The 25,081-nt window shown below is 41.8% G+C and overlaps 1 protein-coding gene across 2 annotated transcripts in view; it reads left to right on the top strand.

Annotated features, from left to right (window-relative positions):
* Positions 1 to 25,081, top strand: part of ZSWIM8 (zinc finger SWIM-type containing 8) — a 153,982-nt gene that overhangs the window by 107,896 nt on the left and 21,005 nt on the right. For both annotated transcript variants that reach the window (XM_089680183.1, XM_089680182.1), the window contains 7 exons: positions 3,162 to 3,260; positions 11,133 to 11,257; positions 17,138 to 17,369; positions 22,801 to 22,953; positions 23,283 to 23,505; positions 23,588 to 23,877; positions 24,463 to 24,686. In XM_089680183.1, the coding sequence (XP_089536309.1) occupies positions 3,162 to 3,260; positions 11,133 to 11,257; positions 17,138 to 17,369; positions 22,801 to 22,953; positions 23,283 to 23,505; positions 23,588 to 23,877; positions 24,463 to 24,686 (1,346 nt within the window). The remainder of the gene's footprint in view (positions 1 to 3,161; positions 3,261 to 11,132; positions 11,258 to 17,137; positions 17,370 to 22,800; positions 22,954 to 23,282; positions 23,506 to 23,587; positions 23,878 to 24,462; positions 24,687 to 25,081) is intronic.

Here is a 25,081-nt window from a genome sequence, read left to right as displayed (position 1 = left end):
CAATGAAGCTTTGGCAATGAAACCTGGAAGCTGATTGGTTTCTATGCAGAAGGGAGTCTGATTTTGGACTCTCCAGCTTTAGTAAATAAACCCCATAATGTCAATGGCCTGGCCTGCAAATAGTCCGGACCTCAATCCAACTGCAAATCTATGGTGGAAATGAGAGAAAATGGTCCATGACAAGGCTCCAACCTGCAAAGCTGATCTGGTAACTGCAATAAGAGAAAGTTGGAAGCGGATTGATGAAGAATACGGTTTGTCAATAGTTAAATCCATGTCTCAGAAAATAAAAGCTGTTATAAAAGCTAGAGGTGATGCAACAAAGTACTAGTAGTGTACTGTAGTGTTTTATTTCATGATTCCTTAATATTTTCCTCAGAATTGAGTGATTCCATATTTTTTTCCTCTGCTTGATCTGCAAAAACAATTGCAACCTGACTACAGTTTTTTATTTTTTATTTTTTTAAGTGCTTCTTAAAGGCAGGTTGGAATGTTAAATGAAAATACTTTTGAGGCATGTCTGGGATTTTTTTTTTTTTCTACACAATTAGACAATTGAATGAACATTTTACAAAAGTGACATTGAACAATATCCTTATTTTCCAAAAATAATCTGCACACATCCACTACTTAATGGTCCTGTAATATGTTTACTGTTTCTTACTGTGTTTTTCTGCCCTCTTGCAACGTCTTCTGTGAGCCTCCGCACCTCTCTTTTCCCCTCTCACCTTCCTTTGTTTAGAATGAGCCATGCACGTTATTTGCAGTCGTGTACAGCTGTATGGTCATTACAGATCCCATGGTCCATAGTCCATCTCGGGAGTGAGCAAGAGAGAGTGGTTACGTTCCTACATACAGTGGGACAATGGACATCAAACATAGCCACCCTCTAACAGGAAGCTGGATCACAGAATTAAAAAAAAAAGAGATTTGGAGGAGGCTGAGAGCAATAGAAGAGACCTTTTTTTTTTAGGTTAAGGATACATATTTGAATATAATTTTTTCTTTTTAAACCAGTTTATTGTCACTTTAAACCTTTTAGCTCTGACTGTTTTAAACTGATGAAAGATGAAATCTTTGCACTTTACACTAAAAATTGCGTCATTTGAGAAGATAATTTCACACCTGTTTATTTCATCCAGTAACTTTTCAACTTTTCACCATAGATAAATAATGATTTCTGATTGGTTGTTATAGGGTGGTTTGCGTATTTGTAATGCACATGCTCTTTACTATAGGAATGGCTGAGAAGTTTCCAGTTGCATAGCTTTCATGCTGATAACCTCTTTATTACTTTGTCATTGACAAGGAATAAGACTTCTAGTTCAGGCTTCTGACTTTTCTCTAACATTCTGCATACTTGCTCTGGGCCATAGATTCTAAGTGCTGGAACCTTTGTTAATCATAACAGCTACACAATTGGCAAAACGATTTATAATGTATCAGCAATTGCAGCCCCTACCTCTATGATGACAAGTTTACTTTAGTAAACTTGTGTTGCTGGGATCAATGTAATGCTGAACTCCAGGCAGGTGTAAAAGACACAATTTAATGCAACACTGTATTCAATAATGAACAATCATGTGTATTTTTTATTGCAAACAGTGTAAAAGTACCTGAATTTGTCTTGGTATTAACCTCTTACAGTCTCTGTAAGGCACAGCTCAAAATAAAATTAACCACACAGGTTACAATCTGATTGCAGAATTTCCTTTTAAAGTGGTATTAAATCCAAAAGCAAGTTTTATTACATTGAAGCCTACCTATTCTTAGATGTGAAGTTTGCATTTGTTTTCTTTTAAGGCTTACTTTCTTCTAGTTTCATCTTATGATATAGCCATTAAGTCTATTGTATTTCAAACGAACACGCTCTTTTGAAGATGTAATAGTTACAGAAATGAGACAACCCATCTAACACTGGCGGGGGGGGGGGGGGGGGCTTACAGTGATCAGCTTTTTTTTATTTATGTAAAACATTTATCCCAAAAGGAAAAAAAACTGTTTGTTGTAACTGATGATAAATTATTTACTTGGAGTTCAGCTTCAATTCGATGCTGTATTTCTTACTGATACTTCTAACAATTCCCTCCCCACAGAATGACAATGCTGTTGTTCAAATCTGCCCCCTGTGCTCATTCATCCTGTCTGTATTGGCTGAAATCTGGCTTCATTGAGTTAGTGTATCTAAATCTGCTATTACACTCTCTTTCCTCCCAGCAGTTAATGCTGCTGCCTGCTGTGCCCCCTGTCCTGTGCTCATTGATATAGAGTGGTGTCTCTCTAATACAGGAGGTGTGTTACTGGTCAGATCACCAGATGAAAACAGAGGGAAAAAAGCCTAAAAAAAAACTAATGCAACCACCACATCTAATGATTGGTAAGCCGCAATGTGTTCCATTTTTAGTTCTGGGTTTAATACAGCTTTAAATCTGCCAACAACTAATGTAGTGCCACGACCTACACGATTGGATACAGGTTGATTAGATCGTTAAGGTAGGTCTTCACATTACATAAATTTGGTAAATTAAAAATTAATTGGCCGTAGATTGCACAGTCAGATTGTAACACGTATGGTGATACTCGGGGGGGGGGGGGGGGGGAAGGACTTGGAGCCAGTCATGTTTGCTGCATGCACGTGTGCTGACAAGGAACTTGCGAAGAGGAGAGAGCAGAGTCAGTAGGCATGACCTGATAAGTCCTTTGCTGCCCCATCACTGCCCAATCACAGGCTGTGGGTGGAGCGAGGACATTACTTTATTACTCAACGGTCAGTGATGTCATCCACCTGGCTGTGTGGCAGGACAGTGTAAGCATCAGGAATGGACTGACAAAGTTACAAAATCTTTAGCAGGTAAAACAGCACTTTTATATGTTTTCTATCTTTGTATTTAGCTGTTTCCCTGGAGCTAAACTTTAGTACTCTTTGTATATTTACAGATCTGGTATGTTACACAGGTTTTTATTTGGACCTGTCAAGAATGTCTGTAGCATGCTGTATATAAATAATAAAAAAAAAAGTATATGCTGCTTTTATATATTTGTTGTTCATGTTCCTTTCAACGTCAAAGGGAAATCAAATTCATATTATTCTGGAGTAAGAGCACATGGACCGACAGCTGTATGATCACTGCCTATTAGCTAATTTTGTTCTCTTTTTGCAGTTGTATCCCCGACAGGTTCCCGTCCTCCAAGTCGTAACCGTAACAACGAGATGCCTGGGGATGAAGAACTGGGCTTTGAGGCAGCTGTTGCTGCACTAGGTGCGTGTATCATGAATACATATCAGCCATTTACATTTTGTTTAACTTTTCATTTAATTAGGTGATAATTATTTAAAAAAAGCGATGCATTAAAATTAGCTGGAGCTGATAAAACCCATCGGCATTGTTCACATGGGCAAGTGTTAGGTGACTGTTTTTCACTAGTTTTGCATTTGGCTAGGGTCAGTGTCACTACTGGTAGCATGAGGCAATACCTGGACCCTACAGAGGTTGCACAGGCAGTCCAACTCCTCCAGGATGGCACATCAAAAGTTGATAATTTTCATTTCCATCAAACGATGGGGCATCCTTACCTTCCTAACACATTACCCAGTCCATATCAGTATAGATATCCAGCATGATATTTGTCCCAATTGAGATCTGATGTGATTTCAAAGTGTTCCTTTAATTTTTTTTGAGCAGTTTATAAAGTCAATTGATTTCTATAGTGCTCTACTCACCAGTTAACATTTGGATCTTTTTTGTTTTACAAAGAATTTATTGAAGTTTTTCAAGTTTTGTTTTTTTTTAATATAAAACGCAATAGCACAGTACCAAAATATTACAACAAGGAGTAACAAACAGATTTGTTATAGGTGAAAGATAACAGAACAATGGGGTAAGGGTGAGCATGCCATTGAACAACAGTGGAAGTGGTCGCTTCCAAGTGGGGGAAAAGGAGATAGCCTAATCACTAAAAAAAAAAAAAAAAAAAAAAAAATAAAAGAAATGGACAGAAGAAAGGAGCGAGAGAAAAGGGGTGAAAAGGGTAAAGGAGGGAGCAAGGAGATAAGCGGATACATGGGGAAAGGGGGAAAATATTCTTGCAGGAACCGGGCCAAGTCATGTTGTAATGAATCCCCGGGAGGGTGCAGTAAGACCAAGAGTAAGGCACGGTCTAGGTTCAGGCCATCATTATAAGATATCTACGGGTCTCAGGCTTTAAAAAAAATTTGCATGGGTGTCATTTAATATTGAGTTGAGCTTTTCATGTACCAGGGCTGCATAAGTCATTGCTTGACTTCAGCAAAGGGGAGAACCTGTTGCTGCCAAGCTTTGGCTAATGTCTGATGAGCTGCCAGAAAAACAACTAACTTCCTCTGGTTCCTGGGAAGCATTGAGATGGGTTTTTGTAGGCGAGCCTGAGATGTTTAGAAGCACCTTGATCATAGTGTATACTTGTACCCAAAGGCGGATTGCTCCCGACAACCACATCGGAGACACGCTAGGGACGAAGTGAGATAGGTGATATGGGGTCATGTACTAAAGTGAGAGCAATTTAAATGCGTTTTCATGGGTTAAAATATTTAAGGAGCATTTGGAGGTGACAAGCCAAATATTATTCTATGTTGCGTGGTCTAGGGTTTTACTCAGGTTGGTTACCCACTTAACCACATAATGGAGCTTGCCTGAACTCAGAGTTCACTGGGGAGGCATAAATGTCAGAGGTGAGACCTTTTGAATGTGGGTATACATTTGGATATTTTTTGTACTTGGCTTATTGAAGTCATGATAAATTTGCAAATGCAACCCATGCTCAAGAATTATTTTATGTATAATACGAAATTTTAGTGTGTGTTTATGGGAAGAGGGATATATATTCTACCAATATTTTATATTATTACCCAGTAATGCAATATTGTATAACCTATGCCACCAGCACTGTAGAATGTTATCTCGCAACTTCAAATCCTTGACTCAGCTTTGTCAACCTGCAGCTTCAGATCTGCTCATAGTATTGTGTACAGTGCAGAAAGCCCAATTCAGACTGCAAAGTAACAAAATGTGAGAATTTTAAAGGGGGTGTTTCTTTTCTATACCCATTGTGTATACAGTGCCTTGAAAAAGTATTCCTACCCCTTAAAAAATTTCCACATTTTGTCATGTTACAGCCAAAAACGTAAATGTATTTTATTGGGATTTTATGTGATAGACTAACACAAAGTGGCACAGAATTGTGAAGTGGAAGGAAAATGATAAATGGTTTTCAAACTTTTTTCCAAATAAATCTGTGAAAAATGTGGCATTCATTTATATTCAGCCCCCCTCAGAGTCAATACTTTGTAGAACCACCTTTCACTGCAATTACAGCTACAAGTTTTTTTTGAGGATGTCTGTACCAGCTTTGCAAATCTAGAGAGTGACATTTTTGCCCATTCTTCTTTGCAAAATAGCTTAAGCTTTGTCAGATTGGTTTGAGAGCGTCTGGGAACAGCAATTTTCAAGTCTTGCCACAGATTCTCTATTGGATTTAGGTCTGGACTTTGACTGGGCCATTCTAATACATGAATATGCTTTGATCTAAACTAGGGGTCTCCAGACTTTTGAAACAAAGGGCCAGTTTACTGCCCTTCAAACTTTAGGGGGGCCAGATTGTTGCCAGTGGGAGTATAAAATGCCCTGGCATCAGTGGGAATAAACAATACCCTAGGCTTGGAGGTCAGTGGGAGGAACAGTGCTCCATCATTGGTGTCAGTGGGATAATTAGTTCCCCATTTCTGGTATCAGTGGGAGGAACAGTGCCCCGCTGTTGGGATCAGTGGGAGGAACAGTGCCCTATCGTTGAGGGTCAGTGGGAGGAACAGTGCCCTATCGTTGAGGGTCAGTGGGAGGAACAGTGCCATATCGTTGAGGGTCAGTGGGAGGAACAGTGCCATATCATTGGGGGTGAGTGGGAGGAACAGTGCCATATCATTGGGGGTCAGTGAGAGGAACAGTGCCATATCGTTGGGGGTCAGTGGGAGGAACAGTGCCTCATCGTTGGGGTCAGTGGGAGGAATAGCGCCCAATCATTGGTGTCAGTGGGAGGTATAGCGCCCCATCATTGGTGTCAGTGGGAGGAATAGCGTACCATCGTTGGTATCAGTGGAAGTAATAGCGCCCCATCGTTGGTGTCAGTGGGAGTAATAGCGCCCCATTGTTGGTATCAGTGGGAGGAAGAGCGCCCCATTGTTGGTGTCAGTGGGAGGAATAGCACCTCATCATTGGTGTCAGTGGGAGGAATAGCACCCCATGATTGGTGTCAGTGGGAGGAATAGCGCCCCATGATTGGTGTCAGTGGGAGGAATAGCGCCCCATGATTGGTGTCAGTGGGAGGAATAGTGCCCCATGATTGGTGTCAGTGGGAGGAATAGCGCCTCATCATTGGTGTCAGTGGGAGGAATAGCGTCTCATCGTTGGTGTCAGTGGGAGGAATAGCGCCTCATCGTTGGTGTCAGTGGGAGGAATAGCGCCTCATCGTTGGTGTCAGTGGGAGGAATAGCACCCCATGATTGGTGTCAGTGGGAGGAATAGCGCCCCATCGTTGGTGTCAGTGGGAGGAATAGCGCCTCATCGTTTGTGTCAGTGGGAGGAATAGCGCCTCATCGTTGGTGTCAGTGGGAGGAATAGCACCTCTTCGTTGGTGTCAGTGGGAGGAATAGCGCCTCATCGTTGGTGTCAGTGGGAGGAATAGCGCCCCATCGTTGGTGTCAGTGGGAAGAATAGCGCCCCATCGTTGGTGTCAGTGGGAGGAATAGCGCCCCATCGTTGGTGTCAGTGGGAGGAATAGCGCCCGATCGTTGGTATCAGTGGGAGGAAGAGCGCCCCATTGTTGGTATCAGTGGGAGGAATAGCGCCTCATCGTTGGTGTCAGTGGGAGGAATAGCGCCCCATCATTGGTGTCAGTGGGAGGAATAGCGCCTCATCATTGGTGTCAGTGAGAGGAATAGCACCCCATGATTGGTGTCAGTGGGAGGAATAGCGCCTCATCATTGGTGTCAGTGGGAGGAATAGCGCCCCATCATTGGTGTCAGTGGGAGGAATAGCGCCCCATCATTGGTGTCAGTGGAAGGAATAGCGCCCCATCGTTGGTATCACTGGGAAGAATAGCGCTCCATCGTTGGTGTCAATGGAAGTAATAGTGCTTCATATCAGTGGAAGGAAAATTGCCCCAAGGGTCGCATAAAAGCAAGCAAAGGGCCACGTGGCCCGCGGGCCGCAGTTTGGAGACCCCTGATCTAAACCATCCATTGTAGCTCTGGCTGTATGTTTAGGGTCGTTGTCCAGCTGGAAGGTGAATCTCCGCCCCAGTCTCAAGTCTTTTGCAGACTCTTCAAGGTTTTCTTCTAAGATTGTCCTGTATTTGGCTCCATCCATCTCCCCATCAACTCTAACCAGCTTCCCTGTCCCTGCTGAAGAAAAGCATCCCCACAACATGATGCTGCCACCACCATGTTTTACACTGGGGATGGTGTGTTCAGGGTGATGTGCAGTGTTAGTTTTCCACCAGTGTTTTGCTTTAAGGTCAAAAAGTTCAATTTTGGTCTCATCTGGCCAGAGCACCTTCTTTCACATGTTTGCAGTTTACGAGAAGTCATGTGGGGGACACAGCAAGCAGTGTGTCTTATGGCATTCTTCTTGCCACTCTGCCATAAAGGTCAGATTTGTGGAGTGCACGACTAATAGTTGGAGGAAGGGTTTAGGAATTACAGCTCTTAAGAGTAGCCATTCCCCCTTTTTCAAGGGACCAAAAGTAATTGGACAATTGAATCAGAAGCTGTTGCATGGCCAGGTGTAGGCTACTCCTTCGTTATTTCTTCATCAATTAAGGTTTGTAGTTGATTCTAAGTATGGTATTTGCATTTGAAATCTATTGCTGTGAACCTACATCATGGGTTCATAGGAGCTGTCCATGCAAGTGAAACAGGCCATTGTAAGGCTTCAAAAACAAACAAATCCATCAGAGAGACAGCAGCAACATTAGGAGTGGCCAAATCAACAGTTTGGTACATTCTGAGGAAAGAAGAATGCACTGGTGAGCTCAGCAACATAAAAAGACTGTTGCATAAGATATTCACTATTTGTTATATTTCATCTGTGTCTAATTATAGGCTAGGAAACTTGCTAAAATATAGTGGTTTTGCCCCCACCCCATGGTAATGAAATATTCTTTCGGGCTAATAAGCTGGATGTTAAAGAAGAAGTGAAAAAAAGGAAAGCTCTAGCATCTATCACTTCTATTATTCATTTTGTAATTTTGCTTCATTATTTAAAATTGATTGGTTGCTATGGACAGCGGCTCCATAATTCTTTGCTTCTACTGCTTTCTTAAGTGAGCCTTAATGTAATCTGCTTCCCAGGCTTTTGAATTGTTGGATGACATTAATTTTCTCGTTCATGCTAAAACTAAGATGCAGATGGCTGCACATAAATGTGACATGCACAGTTGCATTATATTTGATTTATGTACCAAACATACGTGTTGTCTTGACATCCATTCTGTAGTGTGTTAATGTCTAACATGGCTAATAAATTAGGATGATGCAGAATTGATTAACATAATTAATTAAGCCATAGCTATTAGTAGTTTCTGGAAGCAGCAACAAATTTGTTGAAGCTGCAGCTTTACCTTCAAGAGAACCAGGAATTAGGAGCTAGGAATGTACATTTGTAAGAAACTGAATTTATTCTCAAAATTTGTTCTAAAAGTGCAGACTTACCTCTCAGAGATAGGTCTGTGTGCTTGTACTCACTTGTATTCTCTCTCTGTCAGATGAGAAACATCTGCCCGGTGTTAACATCTCAAGAGTGAAGATTAGGAATTTTGAGATATCCATTGTTAGACAATTTTAGTAAATATACTGGTACAAGAGAGCCTCTAAATCAAATGCAGGTTGCCAGTTCATGTTGACATTGTCCTACAGCTGGGTTTAGAATTAAACAGATTGTACACCATTTAATTCGTACATATGCTATGCCTACATTATCTGTTTTATTGGTCAGTCATTAGCACACTTAATTTTTTATCATTATTTATGAGGGCAGAAACGGCCTTGAGCAAAATGACCTCTCATTTCAGCTAACTAGATATTCAATTACTGTAATTTTTTTTTCTTTTTAACCTCAAGACCACAAATGACCTTAGGAGGGCTGATTACAAGGTCTCCATTAGAACAGTGATATGCTGAAACACAAACCAGCTATGCATTTGAAGAATGGCTGAGCCCTGACACTCTCACTATACTCTGGCATCATAGAGTGCTTCCATGAATTATGGATTGTTGGAACAAATTAATTGTGTGCCCCTTTTGTCTTTGTGGAATACAGGATCTTATTGAGTGATAAGAAACTGGATGTTTAAAGATAATAATTCAAAACTGTGTTTTTTAGCCTTTACCTTTAAGCTACCTTGAATTAACGGCCGCTGGCATCCTTAACCAGTAACTGTCATTGTTGTTGAGCGGGTGGCCACTGCGTCCTTAACAGCCGATGAGTTATCAGCTGTCAATGGGGTTCCTCGCTGGCAATAAAAAAGAAAAAAAAAAAAATAGCTGGCAATGGAAAATTAAGAAAAAAAATGGCATTGGGCCCCTCCTAGCCCATACCAGGTCCTTTGGTTCTGGTATGGATTTTGAGCCAAACCCCAATGCCAAAATAAAACAAAAATGGCATGGAGTCCCCCTCAAAATCCATACCATGCCCTTATCCGAGTTTGCAGCCTGGCAGGTTCTGAACCATACCAGGCCACATGGGGAGGCTTTGGGGCCCCTCCATGTTGATGGGGACAAGCACCTCTTGCCCACAACCCCAGCCAGTGGTTATGGGGGCTGCGGGTGGGGGGGCTTATCAACTTTAACAAGGGGACCCCCTACTCATTCACCAAAAAAACACAGGAGGCAGTTTTTGACAAGTCGTTTATTAAAAAAACAAAAATAAAAAAAATGTCCCCAGGTGCTGATCCATCGTCAATCATGATGTCCGCCGCCACCGCTAGCCTGGAAGAAAAGAAAAAAAAGAGGCTCTTCTCCCGACAAAGGCTCCTGCCATCAGACAGCTCGGCCGCCTGATAGTTCTTAATTAAGGGGAGGGGCCACACGTGATGGCACTGGGCATCCCCACTCCCTTTTGACATCATCAACCAAGGGCATGCTGTTAAAGGGGGCTTCCAGATTCACGATAAGCCCCCACCCGCAGACACCCACAACCACTGGCCATGGTTGTGGGGAAGAGGCCCTTGTCCCCATCAACATGGGGACAAGGTGCTTTGGGAAGGGGGCCCCCCTTATCCCCCCTGCCCAAAAGCACCCCCCCCCCATGTTGAGGGAATGTGGCCTGGTATAGTTCAGGAGGATGTGTGGCCATTCTGTCATCCTCCCCCAACTCCCCTCACCCCCCCCCCCCACTTTTCCTGACCTGCCAGGCTCCATGCTTGGATAAGGGACTGTGAATTGGGGGCACCATTGTTTGTTTGTTTTTGTTTTTGGTATGGGGTAGGGGTTTTCCTCAAAATCCATACCAAAACTGAAGAAACTTTTTTTTTTCTTTATTTTGAATTTCCAGCACATTTTATTTTTTTTCTTTACATTCAGCTGTCAACTGATGACTCATTACATTACTGCATGTTTTCACTACTAAAATACCGCATTACTTCATAAAACAGCTCATGCGATATTTTAGTAGCGTTTTCTAGTGAATGCCAACAAACTTTTTGAAAAAAAAAGCTGTGTGGTACCGCTTGGATGTGGTAAGATACTGCTTTGTGAATTGTCCCCACTGTATCTTAAATTAGCTCAGATTTTAAAAAGAGCTCAGATTTTAGACTGATTTCTGTGTTTCGGGTGCTGTTTAGGTACAGATAATGTTAAAAATACAAATTAAAATTTTACATAACCTATAATATATACTCCTGGCTGGAGTTCCACTGTAAGTTTAGAATTTTGGGGGATTCTATTTTAAGTTCAGCAGCTGTTACCAGTTTTGCAATATATCAAGTGCTTTCAAATCCACACTCCCTTCGTTGTCCTTTCCTTGAATGTGCACAAATGTGTCAACATAGTGAAACTAGTGTTTTTTTTTTTATTTTTTTATTTTAATGCTGACTCTTTTGCACAGGCATGAAGACCACGGTTAGTGAAGCTGAGCATCCTTTACTTTGTGAAGGGACAAGAAGAGAGAAGGGTGACTTGGCACTAGCTCTGATGATTACCTACAAAGATGATCAGTCCAAGCTAAAAAAGGTATTTCATTGGTCAAAAACACAATGTCTCACTATGACTTGTATTTACCTTTTATATTACTTGACCCATCCTTTTAAATTGTAAGCTCTAACAAGCAGGGCCCTCTAATTTTTTCTTGTATTGAATTGTATTGTAACTGTACTGTCTCCTTCTAACTTCTATTTAAATCCTGTATAATAATAATATGGTAAGTAATACAGTGTACAAAGATGATCATGATTACGCATATTCGCAGTGTACAAAAAGATTGTAGGTATGAAATCCAGTTTGACCAAGCATCGATGTTCTCTTTTTTGCATATAGTGTGGAGAACGCTCTTATCCACATACCCCAAGTGGATCGCTAAATTGTTTGTTTGCATCACATCTCTCTAAATGTCTAACTTAATGCTTCACTGGAGAGAACAAAAACACAAAAATCCACGCCAGACTTAGATGCTCTCCCAACTTTCCACTTTTGCAATCAAATTGGGATAACCCTGATTTTGTTTGTTACACTTTCCCATTAACATAGCAGAACTTTAAAAAATGATGGTTACCTTTAAATGCTTTTTATATGCTTAAAAATCCTATCAAGCTTTCCCTGCTTTGTAACGTGTAGGTGGGGGTTGTAGAGTAATGTAATAATTAAACCTACCTGTACTGTTGGCAGTTGTTCATTATCAATTCTAAACTAGATTTGAACACTGTGTCCTAACAAAGGGTTAAACATTTAATATATGTTAATGAGGGTAGCTCAAGTGAGAGCCCAGTCTGTGTGGGAGACACTTGGGGGTTTATTTACTAAAGCTGGAGAGTCCAAAATCAGACTCACTTCTGCATAGAAACCAATCAGCTTCCAGGTTTCATTGCCAAAGCTTCATTGAACAAGCTGAGGTTAGAAGCTGATTGGTTTCTATGCAGAAGGGAGTCTGATTTTGGACTCTCCAGCTTTAGTAAATAAACCCCTTGCAGTCTACCATGAGGCCTTTTCCTCTAAAAGGTGAGAAATATCTTTTTCTATTTTTTTTAGGTATGTTGTGAGAATGGGATCAAATAACAAACATAGGGTTTTCCCAGATTTAACAGTAAAAATGGATGCTAGAGCTTCTCATTGATTTACATGAAGGCTTAATATTTAGTGGGAGGCAGAGGGAAACTAGCAGTTCTTACAGTAGGATTTTAGAAAAGTGGATAATAAAGGGAGCCAAGTTTTTTTTTTTAAAGACAAGGCATACCACATGCCACCCTTTCACATACTGAGTTCTTAAGAGTTGTTCAGAGTCAAGCACAAAATTTTTCAAAGGGTGATGCTAAATGAAGGAAATGGTACCTAACTCAAACTCAGTATTTTACCGATCCTAGTTCCCCACCATATCCACTCAGCTTGGGTTCATAGTTCTTTGTGGTCCTTTTATGATGGTTTTTCACAATTTTTGCTATTGTAATCATTTGTAATGAATGCAGACATATTAAAATTATTATGTTGCCTACTTATTGGTGAGTAATGAAAATTGTTAGTACAAAAAAGTGTTTATAGACTGCGTTGTTTCTGGGTTTTATTGTGCTTGAGGCAGAGAGTGATAATTCATCCTCCTCTATTTGCTTTATAGCTCCAACATGTGTCCCTGAACAGTGGAGCTGTATAGATGCAGTATGAATGAAATCTAATTAGCAACTGTTTACATAGGAAAATATATAAAATGATAAATTATTTAAGATTGTACTATAATTATATTTTATTAAAAACTTCTGTTAGAAATAATGGCATATACTGTATATTTATTGTGACAACTGGATTTCAGGGCTGGCATATTTTATTTGCCTGTCTATTGCAGGATGCATTTTATCAGGGCATAGAACAGTAATTTTCAGGAACAGGCTATTCATTAAGATGTAGCAATGCATGCTCATTTTCTTTATAGAAGATATATCACCAGAAGAATACACATAGCACATTGCCTAGCAGTGGATGTTATATCAAATAAATGTTTCTTTCCAGCCATTCCCCCTGAAGTCTGGGTTTACAGCCAACACTGAGCACTGCGCCATGTCCAGATTGCAGTGCTGTGCCTCCTCTTTTTTGTTCAGTACCCACACAGCCCAAACCTGCAGCCTGCTATTCAAATGGCATTAAACCCAAAAACAAAAATGTAATATGTTGGAGCTTACTATTCATGTATATGTGGTGGCTGCATTAGTTTTCTTAGGCTTTTTTCCCCTCTTGTGATCTTGTGATTTAGCCTGTAACACACCTGTATAAAAGTGTCCCTACTGGGAAAGAATGAGCACTTGCGGGAAGATGTAAATACACTAACAAAGTGAAGCAAGCCACCAGCTCACACTTTATAAGCAGTTACCGCAAACAGTCTTTTTCTTTTGGAATAAAGGTTTTACATAAACAAGAGCTGATTGTTGTTAGCATGCCTGCTACTGTTAATTGGTTTGTCTTATCTCTGTAACTGGTACATTCTGCTGGAGAGCTTGATCTTTTGAAACACAACAGGCTTACTGGCTGGATTACCAAATAACAGTAGAAGGCCTAAAAATGGTAATGGATGCAGTCATCACGTCTAAGAAATGGTAAGCTGCAATATAATAAATGTTTGCTTTTTGGGTTTAATACCACTTTAAGGGCACAGAGAGTGGAAACTGTTAGCTTGTTTTGTGAAAGATTGCAGCTTAGGAAGTGCGTTTTCATTCACAGAAAAACAAGCTGACAACATCCCAAGCACACTAATACTTTAGTCTGATACAGATCAGTGTAGTATCTGGCTTGTGCTTTTGTCAGCTTGTGTTTATGTGAATGAAGGCCTTTTGAATGAAAGGTGCAATCATTCACAACACTAGCTGACTGTCTCCACTCTCTCTGTTCCTCTGAATTGCAGGCTGCAGGTCCAGAGTGTAACTAAACAGGAGAGATAAGGAGACAGCACTGCACAGCAGAGGGATGTTCTCTCTAGCAGCTTAGGAGGAGGGAGGGCAGGGGCTGTGTGTGCTCTGCCCATCATGTCCCTTTTCCTTCTGAGCAGTTAGCCAGAACTCCATCCCAATTGATCACTGTTGTCAGATAGCTAGGCAAGTGGGCTGGGTAAGCTGCCCAACCAGGGGCGGACTGACAACTCATGGGGGCCCCAGGCAATAGGGGATCATGGGGCCCCTGTGTCCTTGCCCAAACTCAAAAAAGCCTATGAAAAAGGTACCAGGGGCATCTCATGGGGCTCCCTACTGACCCCGGGCCCTCGGGCAGTGCCCGAGTTTCCAAATGGTCAGTCCGCCCCTGTGCCCAACAACACAGCTCAGCAACCCCTGCAGGGATGTAGATGGGGGGACAAATGCTGTGCTGTGAAGAGGGTGTCCTGAGGGATTTAAAGAGCTGTCTTTCCTTCTGCTGATAGATCCTCTTTAACTTATGTGAGGTGTTGGAAGTAATGCGTAAATTGTATTAAGATATATACAAGTAAATACGAAATGCTCTGTACAATAGGTCAGTGCTTTATGTTTAGGACAAAAGGTTGATAATATTCAATGAGGCAACCACTGGGAAAAGCATGGTGAGAAAACAATTGAAAGGAAAATCTGTTGTTCATGTAATAATCTGCAATTTCTATCTTTTCGGATTTCTCCACCTGTTTTTCTGTCTTTCTTCTAGTACAATTGCTGAATATACCTTTGTTTAATGGTAGCTTGTCAGTAATCTTCAGAAGTCTAACCTGTGCACCCATAACATTGGGTATTTTTGTTGTTAATTGTTTTCTTTATGTTTTAAATAAGGAGTTGCAGGAGTTGCATATAAATATCACTTAAAGCATAATATAAAATATAATATCATAGACAGATCATTTATGTTTGGCAGGTGTTTATACAAATGCTGAGAGGTGTGCTTACACTGACTTGGTGGAATATCTTTTTTTGTTTGTTCTCACCAGCCCAGCTCTGTTGTTTGGAATTACCACATACCAGTTGAGAGCTATTTGTGCTACTGACTAGTTTAGCACAGGGCTCAACAAATCTCAGGCAACAGGACGCCATGGTGACTAGAAATTGCGTCCTGGCGCCTGGGGTTTGTCAGCCGTCTGTTGGCAAGCACCGGGACCCCACTTCACTGATGCAGGGAAATCCCCGTGGATTAATCTCCAAGTTCTATTCCCTCTCCAGCCAACCACAGCACAGGGATAACACAGAGCAGCATGCGCAGCTGCCTCTTCCCCTCCGTCCAATCCCTGGCCAGTGCCATGTGTGAAGTGTTCCAGGCCCCACCCTTTCTCTGGCAGATGATGATGGCGGCTTCAGGGATTTTTTTCCTGGGCTTTGGTAACTGAAAGGTGCTGTGGTGAAGGCTCACCTGGTGGTCCTGGCCTCTATAGTGGACAACTGTGAGCAGAACAAGGGGACGGTCAGGGTGATTGAGACTCTGCTGGGGGAGGAGAGATCATTGTCTGACAGGGGGCCTCACTGATCATACATGTGGCCCCTGTATTATACCTATGGGGAGTCACACTATTCCTCTTTGCTCCGATCACATGTATCTAGGAGGGGGCCACATTGAGCATGTGTGTGGCCCCTGTACTGTACTGATCATTTGGGGGGCCCCTGTACTGTACTGATCATATGTGATATGTGGAGCTGTGCTGTGTGATTGTGGGGGGGGCTGTGCTGTGTGATATGGGAGGGGGGGCTGGGCTGTGTGATATGGGGGGAGCTGTACTGTGTGATATGGGGGGGGGCTGTGCTATATTGTGTGATATCGGGGGGGTTGTGCTGTATTGTCTGACATGGGGGGGTGCTGTGCTGTATTGTGTGATATGGATGGGGGGGGGGCTGTGCTAAATTGTATGATATGGGGGGGGGGGGGGCTGTGCTGTATTGTGTGATTTGGGGGTGGGCTGTGCTGTATTGTGTGATTTGGGGGGGGCTGTGCTGTATTGTGTGATTTGGGGGGGCTGTGCTGTATTGTGTGATATGGATGTGGTGGCTGTGTTGTGTGATATGGGGGGGGCTTTACTGTGTCATATGAGGGGAGCTGTATTGCTTGATATGGGGGGCTGTGCTGTATGATATGGGGGCTGTACTACAGGGCATTCCCAGATCACCATGGGGACAAGAAATTGCATCCTGACGCATGGGCTTTTGTCAGTTGTCCGCTGTCAGACACCGAGATGCAGCTTCACTGATCCAGAGATTTGAAATCTTTGCAGCTTAATCTCCTATCCGTACCTCTCAGCGCATGGACAAGAGGCATTCTAATAGGTGCAGTGGCGTCCTGAAGTCTTTCTTTCCTTTCTTTTCAGGCGTTCTTTAAAAAAACTGGCTCCTAACTTTTTTAGCTGGCTTCTAGATTCAAAGTAAATTTGTCAAGCCCTGGTTTAGAGAATATTCAATCTGTAACCGAGCCACTCTGCCTTCATGGTTGCTATAGCAGCTGTCACAGTGAACAGTATGACTACTTCATGACAGTCAGTGAAAAAACATTTTCAATATGCTACTGAAGTCCTTCAATAGATCATCTTTATGTGGCTGATGGTGCTCAGTCACAGTGCATATGAAGTTCAGTGGCACAGATTGGATATTGGCAGGCTCTTGTATTTGTGAATGACAGGATAGAGGTTTGGACACAAAGGAGAGCATTTTTATCTTCCTGCTTGAGAGGATTTTAAGGACCAGTATTTCCTTTCAAATATGGCATCAAGCTTTGATTTAATTTCCCCATAATCTGCTGTTCTATTCAAAAAATATTATTGCTTAATGCATTGACGTCAGTGTGATGTCTGTGCTGTTTGGATACGCTTTAAATTACTAGATGTGTATAAGGGGGATTTTTTTCATTGTTATGCAGATACATTACTGAGCTTCTAAGTAAAAGTTAACTTTTTTGTGTCCTTTTAACCATTTGTTTACCTAGATACTGGATAAGCTTTTGGATCGTGAAAGTCAAACTCATAAACCACAAACTTTGAGCTCCTTCTACTCCTCCAGTAAACCAACAACAGCCAATCAGAAGTCTCCTTCTAAGCATGCCTCACAGTCTACAACAACTATAATAATATCAAGTAGTCCAGCTGGTCATCAGCAACCAGGAGTGACCCCTGCAGTCCATGGGACAATAACTGAGAACTTTACAGACAAGATTCAAGGTAATTTCTGGGCTTCATGGTATATACCCAAAGAAAATATGAAGCCGTCTTGTAACAGTTAAAAGCAATAAATTATTGTAATGGATCCTTTTATTTTTAGAGCCAGGTAAAAAAAATTTTAACTTTTCAATGTCTGCTGTGATAAAACTTTATATGTCCCATACTCAGTCAAACTTTGATCTGTTATGAGCTAAATTAATATTATAAAATGTATTATTTTTTCCAGTTGTTTTTTTTGCGTTAGATTAACACTTTTGCTCGTATGGCGTACAGACCTACAGCACTGCTTCCAACTGACCGGTCCGTTAACTTAAAATAGCTCTGATCAGCACCCCCCCCCCCAACCTGCTGCCACTGCTGTGTCTCTCCCCCACTGCATTCTTCCCTCCACTTCTCCTAGCTAGCTCCTAGACTGCAACCCCCCCCCACCTTGCTGGCCCCTTCCTCACCCTTTTCTGGGTCCCCCAGCACCAATCCTACCTCCCCCAACTGCCTCTCTACCTCTTCCAGCACAGATCCGCTGTGGCTCCCATGCAATTGCCAGCTTCCCTCCTCTGCCTCTCACACCGCAATTGCATGGGAGCCACAGCCTAAAGGGTTAAATAATCCCTGCTGCTGTGAGTCCCGTTCAGGGTCTTAAACTCCCTTACCTCGGGCTATGCGCCAGAGGATACTGACAGGCAGTGAGGAAGCGATGCAATGCCTCTTCACCTGTGTTAACCCCATTTTTGCAGAGAAATGCACCACAACCGCATGTATTGCATGCAGTTGCAGTTTCGTTTGCGGCGCTTCCCCATTTTCCCCCAGGATTTTAGTGGTTTTTTAGTGAAAATAGCAATTTGACAAACATTTGCGCAACTATTGCGGGACCTGAAAAAATAAGTAGCACCTTCTTTTTATTCTATTGGTCATGTGCTGTCAAAAAATATATGGTTTTGGGGGTCTTTTACAAACTCTGAAAGCTGTTAGTGAAAAATGTAAAACCCCCATTTTTGAAAATAATTTTTTTGCGTACTTTCAATTTTCACCATTTCACAAAAAGGCGTAATTTAAAATGTACTAATATGTTATTTATTAACTCAATTCAGGTTAAGCTTTTATATTTAGTAGTAATTTAGCAGGAATTTTGTAAAATTTGCTGTGTTTGTATCTGCGAACAATGATTTTAGTGTATTTTTAGCAAAAATAATGTTTTGGTAAACAGTTGCGCAAATATCACTAGGCCTTAAAAATTCAGTAGCAACTTTTTTTATTTTACAGGTCATGTGCTTTCGGAAAATATATGGTTTTGGGGAGTCTTTTACAAACTCTGAAAGCTATAAGTGAAAAATTAAAACCTTCAGATTTTTAGACAAATTTAGTTATTTACATTTTTGCGTACATTAGATTTTCACCATTTTGCAAAAAAGGTGCAGTTTTATATTTTCAAACATTTGCTATTTATTAACTTAATACAGGTTAAGCTTTTATATTTTGTAGAAATGTTGTAAAGTTTGCTGTGTTTGTATCTGCTAATAATGATTTTAATGTATTTTTAGAGAAAATATTATTTTGATAAACATTTGCGCAAATATTGCGGGGGGGGGGCCTAGCACCTTCTTTATATTCTATAGGTCACGTGCTTTCAGAAAATCTATGGTTTGGGAGGTATTTTACAAACTCTGAAAGGCAAAAATAAAAGCAATGGAAAAATAACAAAAATGGTCTGGCCACCTGAATGGAAAGTGGAGCGCAGGGCATGAGAGTGATCATTCAGTCTGTGGACACATTAAATGCTTAATATAGCTTTATCTGCAGTGTTGGGATATTTGAGTAGAGTAATTGAGTTGAGAAACAAAAGGTGTGATACAGTCAATAATGGACAAAACCATGTGGTTTATATGTACAATCCATTCTACAAAGAAGTTATACACTATATGCACAATTATTAGGCACGTGAGTATTTTCCCCAAATAATGTTTTTTTTGCGTATTGCCCAGCTGTATAAACTTAAAAGCTTATTGGATTTAAAGCAGTTGTAAAGACTCAAGTTTTTTTACATTCATGCATTCTATGCATGAAGGTAAAAAACCTGTGTGCAGCAGTGCCCCCAGCCCCCTCAATACTTATCTGAGCCCCATCGGGATCCAGCGTTGTGCACGACAGCCTCAGTTGTCCCGGGTCTCTGCCGCCTCATTGGCTGAGACAGCAAGCGGAAGCCATTGGCTCCTATTGCTGTCAATCACAGACAGTCAGTCAGTGAGGAGAGAGAGGGGGCGGGGCTAAGCCGCAGCTCCGTGTGTGAGTGGACACACAGAGCAGTGGGTGCCCCCATATAAAGCTGCTAGCTATGGGGGCACCCAACAGAAAGCAGGAGCTTGGAGAGCCTGCGGGGTAGCCAAAAAGAGGAGGATCCAGGCTTTTCTGTGCAAAACCACTAAGCAGGGCAGGTAAGTATAGACATGTTTGTTATTTTACAAAAGAAAAAAGAACCTTTAGTATTGCTTTAAGCATATCAGGTGAGATGTGTATTTGTGTAATGAGGGAGGGTGTGGCCTAAGGATATCAACACCCGATATCAAGGTGTGCATAATTATTAGGCAGCTTCAGGGATGTAGCACACTTGAAATTGCTAAGATATTGGGGCGTGATCACAGAGCCATCAAACGTTTTGTTGGCAATAGTCAACAGGGTCACAAGAAATGTGTTGAGAAAAAGACGCAAATTAACTGCCAAAGATTTGAGAAGAATCAAATGTGAAGCTACCAGGAACCCAGTATTCTTCAGTGATGTCATATTTCAGAACTGCATCTTACCTAGAGTGCTCAGAAGTACAAGGTGTTCAGTTCTCAGAGATCAAGGTAGGGAGAGCTGAAACCCAAGCACCACTGAACAAGCCACATAAGTCGAAATGTCAAGACTGGGACCAAGAAATATCTGAAGATAGATTTTTTTTTTAAAGGTTTTATGGACTGATGAGATGAATGTGACTATTGATGGATGAGCCCATGTCTGGATCAATAACGGGCACAGAGCTCCTCTTCGACTCAAACACCAGTGGGGTGTAGGTGGGGTACTGGTATGGGCTGGCATTATTAAAGATGAGCTAGTTGGACCTCTGGGTTGAAGATGGACACAAAATCACCAAACCTTCTGCCAGTTTTTAGAAGACAATTTCTTCGAGAAGTACAGGAAAAAGTCTGCATCTTTCAAGAAGACCATGATATTTATGCAGGACAATGCTCCGTCACATGCATTGAAGTACACTGCGAGGTTAGCCAGTAAAGACCTTAACTAGTTGCCGACCGCAGATAGCCGAATGACGGCTGCACTGCGGCCGGCCAGTTCTGGGTGGACGTCATATGACATCCACCCAGAACACGCTCTCCTGCGCGCCCCAGGGGGCGCGCACCCGGCGATCTCCGTGATCGCTGTGTCCTACGGACACAGCCGATCACGTGATGTGGTAAAAGGCCAATCACAGCGGCCTTTTAACACGTGATCAGCCGTGTCCAATGACACACTGATCACCGGGAAATTCAGTTGCCGGTTCTCGGCTGCACTTTCCTCACGCTGTCAGATCGTGAGGAAAGTACTGCCGAGAACCGGCAGTTGTCAGAGCAGGGATTGGCACCGATCATCAGGGCACTGATGATCGGTGCCCCAGCAGTGCCACCCACAAGTTCCGCCCACCTGTGCCCAGCAGTGCGCCCTCTAGCTCCGCCCACTTGTGCCCAGCAGAGCACCCACCTGTGCCCAGCAGATCACCCACCTGTGCCCAGCAGTGCACCCACCTGTGCCACTCTGCAGTGTCACACACCTGTGCCCAGAAGTGCCACCTACCTGTGCCCACCAGTGCCACCCGCCTGTGCCCACCCACCTGTGCCCACCAGTGCCACCCACCAGTGCTGCCCACCAGTGCCACCCACCAGTGCAGCCCAGCAGTGCTGCCAGTCAGTGCCACCAGTCAGTGCCCAGCGGTTGTGCCAGTCAGTGCCCAGCAGTGATGCCAGTCAGTGCCGTCTATCAGTACCCATCATCAGTGTCACCTATCAGTGCCGCCTATCAGTGCTGCATATTAGTGTCGCCTATCCGTGACACCTCATTAGTGCTGCCTATCCGTGCTGCCTATCCGTGCCACCTAATTAGTACTGCCTATCAGTGCCCTTTAGTGCTGCCTATCAGTGCCCATCAGTGCTGCCTCATCAACGCACATCAGTGAAGGAGAAAAATTACCTGTTTGAAAAATTTTATAATAGAAACAAAGAAACCTTTTTTTTTTTTTTAATTTTTTGCTATTTTTTTGTTTATAGCGCAAAAAGTAAAGCGCCCAGTGGCAATTAAATACCACCAAAAGAAAGCTCTATTTGTAAGAAAAAAATGATCAAAATTTCATATGGGTACAATGTTGCATGACCGCGCAATTGTCAATCAAAGTGCGGCAGCGCTGAAAGCTGAAAATTGGCCTGGTAAATAAGGGGGTATAAGTGCCTGGTAGGCAAGTGGTTAAAGATGAAAGAATAATGACATGGCTCCCTTCCTCACCTGACCTAAACCCTATTGAGAACTTGTGGGTCCTTCTTAAACGGAAGATTTACGGTAAACGAAAACGGTACACCTCTCTGAACGGTGTCTGGTAGACTGTGGTGGCTGCTGCACAAAAAGTGGATCGCCAACAGATCAAGAAACTGACAGACTCCATGAATGGAAGGCTTATCACTGTAATTGAAGAAGGATGGTCACTGATTTTTTATTTTTATTTTTTTTAAATGTCCAAAATATTTTTTTGTACATTTTGCGTTATTTATTCTCGCTTTAACAGATGAAAATAAACAAGTGAGATGAGAACATTTTTGTTTTTTATTTAGTTACATCATAATTCTGCACACTAATAGTTGTCTAATAATTGTACACACATAGATATTCTCCTAACAAAGCCAAAACCTCACTTTTACTTTCTTAAATATTCAGTTTTGAGGTTTATTAACATTTTGGACTGATCGAGAGCTCCGTAGTTGTTCATTATTGAAATTAACCCTCAAAAATAAAAACTTGCCTAATAATTGTGCACACGGTGTACATAACGTTTAGTGTCGACTATAACTTGTAGATGTATTAAATGAATAGAACATTATTTTAAATTGCTGAGAGTCATGGGTTACATGTTGTTCATGGGACACACCAGCACATATAACATCACAATGTCTAGTAAACCAAACAACCAATTACTTTTGATTTCCTGTAGTGTGAGGGGTAAAATTAACTTTTGATTCCAATTCTTGGGCTACAACATGTTTCCAGTCTTTGCTGCCATATTAAATAAACCTTATAGTTTTTTTTCTTTCTTTGGTTCACTTTCATTTACATCAGAAAGTCTAAATAAAGGAAGTGAATCACATATTTAAAGGGTGAATTCTGCATGTGTTGACAAAAATGTATTTATTTATCATAGAAAACTCCCAGAAATCCTCCAATGAGCCTGCAGGGGAAACACAGGTGTACAAGCAGGAAGTGAAAGTTCCTAGCCGACTAGCCCTTGGGAATCGGGGAGGGTATAATGGTCGATGTTGGGGATCACCAGTGCGTCAGAAAAAGAAGCATACAGGTAAATGTTAAAATATTTGTTACTCTGTATTTTTTATACATTATTTTGGCTTACATATTGCTATAAAATTTGTAGTAAACATTTTCTAAAAGCCACTTGTGATTAACTTGTGTTATTCCTGTGGTATCTTCTTCTGGGTTTAACCAGTAGTGGTAGGACCCCTTATGTGATGGTCTGAAGAATAATTGTAATAGCAGGTGATCTCATTGACATGCTTGCTTCCCCTTCCTAGAGCAGATATTTAAATGAGCTAGGAATTATTTAAAATAGCTTGTTGGTGTGACTTTATTCATCATCTAAAATGCATTTACTTTATCTGCACCCTGTAGGAATGGCCAGTATTGATAGTAGTGCCCCAGAGACAACATCTGACAGTTCGCCAACCCTTAGTCGCCGACCTCTTCGTGGAGGCTGGGGAGCAACCCCCTGGGGACGGGGTCAAGACAGTGACAGCATTAGTAGCTCATCCAGTGACTCACTTGGTTCATCATCCTCTAGTGGTAGTAGACGAGCAAGTGGTGGCGCAAGAGCCAAGACAGTGGAAATGGGCAGGTAAGAACGGTATTCATTTTTAATGAGCTCTAGTTATTTTTATTTTGGTTGGTATATAATTCTGATTATTTCAATTACCCAGGTATAAGGGACGTCGTCTAGAGAGTCATGCGCCGCATGTTCCTAATCAGCCTTCAGAAGCTGCTGCCCACTTCTATTTTGAATTGGCAAAGACAGTCCTCATTAAAGCTGGGGGGAATAGCAGCACTTCCATATTCACACATCCTTCATCCAGTGGTGGACATCAAGGCCCCCATCGCAACCTGCACCTGTGTGCCTTTGAAATAGGCCTCTATGCCCTGGGCCTACACAATTTTGTGTCTCCAAACTGGCTTTCTAGGACATACTCTTCACATGTCTCCTGGATAACTGGTGAGAAACACTGAAGTAACTGGGAAGCAAAATTGTTTGCATTTTTACCACTACTTTGTATTTTCTTTGCTTTGCTGTTTTACTTCCTCTTCTTTGTATTTTCTTCTTTTACTTTAAGTATGAAAATTGTATCAGTTGGAAATGTAACTGGATTGGTTACAGCAGGTGAACGAAGGCTCTCTGGATATAAGAATGGAGGGGGGAAAAACATAATGGTTGGCAAACAAGGAAAAACTAGTTGATTTGTTAGTCTACACTAAACTGGTATTACAGACGTGTAGATGTCTGTCACTTAACCCACTGTCTTTATATTGTTTGTGGACCAGTTCCTGAATTTTCCCTGAACAAGCCCATAGCACCATTGTGCAAATGACAAAGGTACTCTCATATAATTGGTTGTAACACTGGAGTGCCCAATTGGTGGAAGGATATTATTTTTGGGTGAATTACCCCTTTTAAGCAAAAGATATGAGGTGGAAAGCAAAGAAATAATATTAATCTGTTTTGGCAAGGTTTTCTACTTGTTCCCTCTCCTTAGCTGCTTGATGTGTGTAAATAAAGTGACTACCTAATTTTGCATTTCAGGCCAAGCCATGGAGATTGGTAGTGCAGCCCTAAATATCCTCGTGGAGTGCTGGGATGGGCATCTAACACCTCCAGAGGTGGCATCCTTGGCAGACAGAGCTTCTCGAGCCAGGGATTCTAACATGGTGCGAGCTGCAGCTGAACTGGCTCTGAGCTGCCTCCCTCATGCCCATGCATTAAATCCTAATGAGATCCAGCGAGCTCTGGTACAGTGTAAGGAACAGGTATGTATGGGCGTATGGGTGTGCCTGACTTTAAAAGTCCATTAGAACCTGAGCACGGTCATGTGATCAGCTTGTTAAACCTAGATCACCTTTACATCAATATTAGTGCTAGTTGATGTATCAGTGGCATATTCTCTTAACAAAACAAAAGTGAAAGCTGAAATTAAAGGTAAAAGTGATTGAGAAATTGGCTTTAACCACTTTTGTTTAGATATTTAAACATATTGGTGTAACATCAATATGCCTTTAAATTGACAGGTAAGAGCTCTCCCAGACCGCTTGTATTGGCCATTTCTCTTAGACACAATTAACCATGCCTATAGTGCATAAGGTGAACTTATGCACAGAGATCTTATACAGTAAATCAGAACATTGCAGGCTAAATTAACTTCCTT

The sequence above is a fragment of the Staurois parvus genome, unplaced genomic scaffold (assembly GCF_062004578.1).
Source record: "Staurois parvus isolate SC_StPar_1 unplaced genomic scaffold, SC_StPar_1.0 ptg000236l, whole genome shotgun sequence".
NCBI classification, from domain to species: Eukaryota; Metazoa; Chordata; class Amphibia; order Anura; family Ranidae; genus Staurois; species Staurois parvus.
The sequence above is the reverse complement of the archived record's forward strand: the minus strand, read 5'-3'. Positions and strand labels throughout refer to the sequence as shown.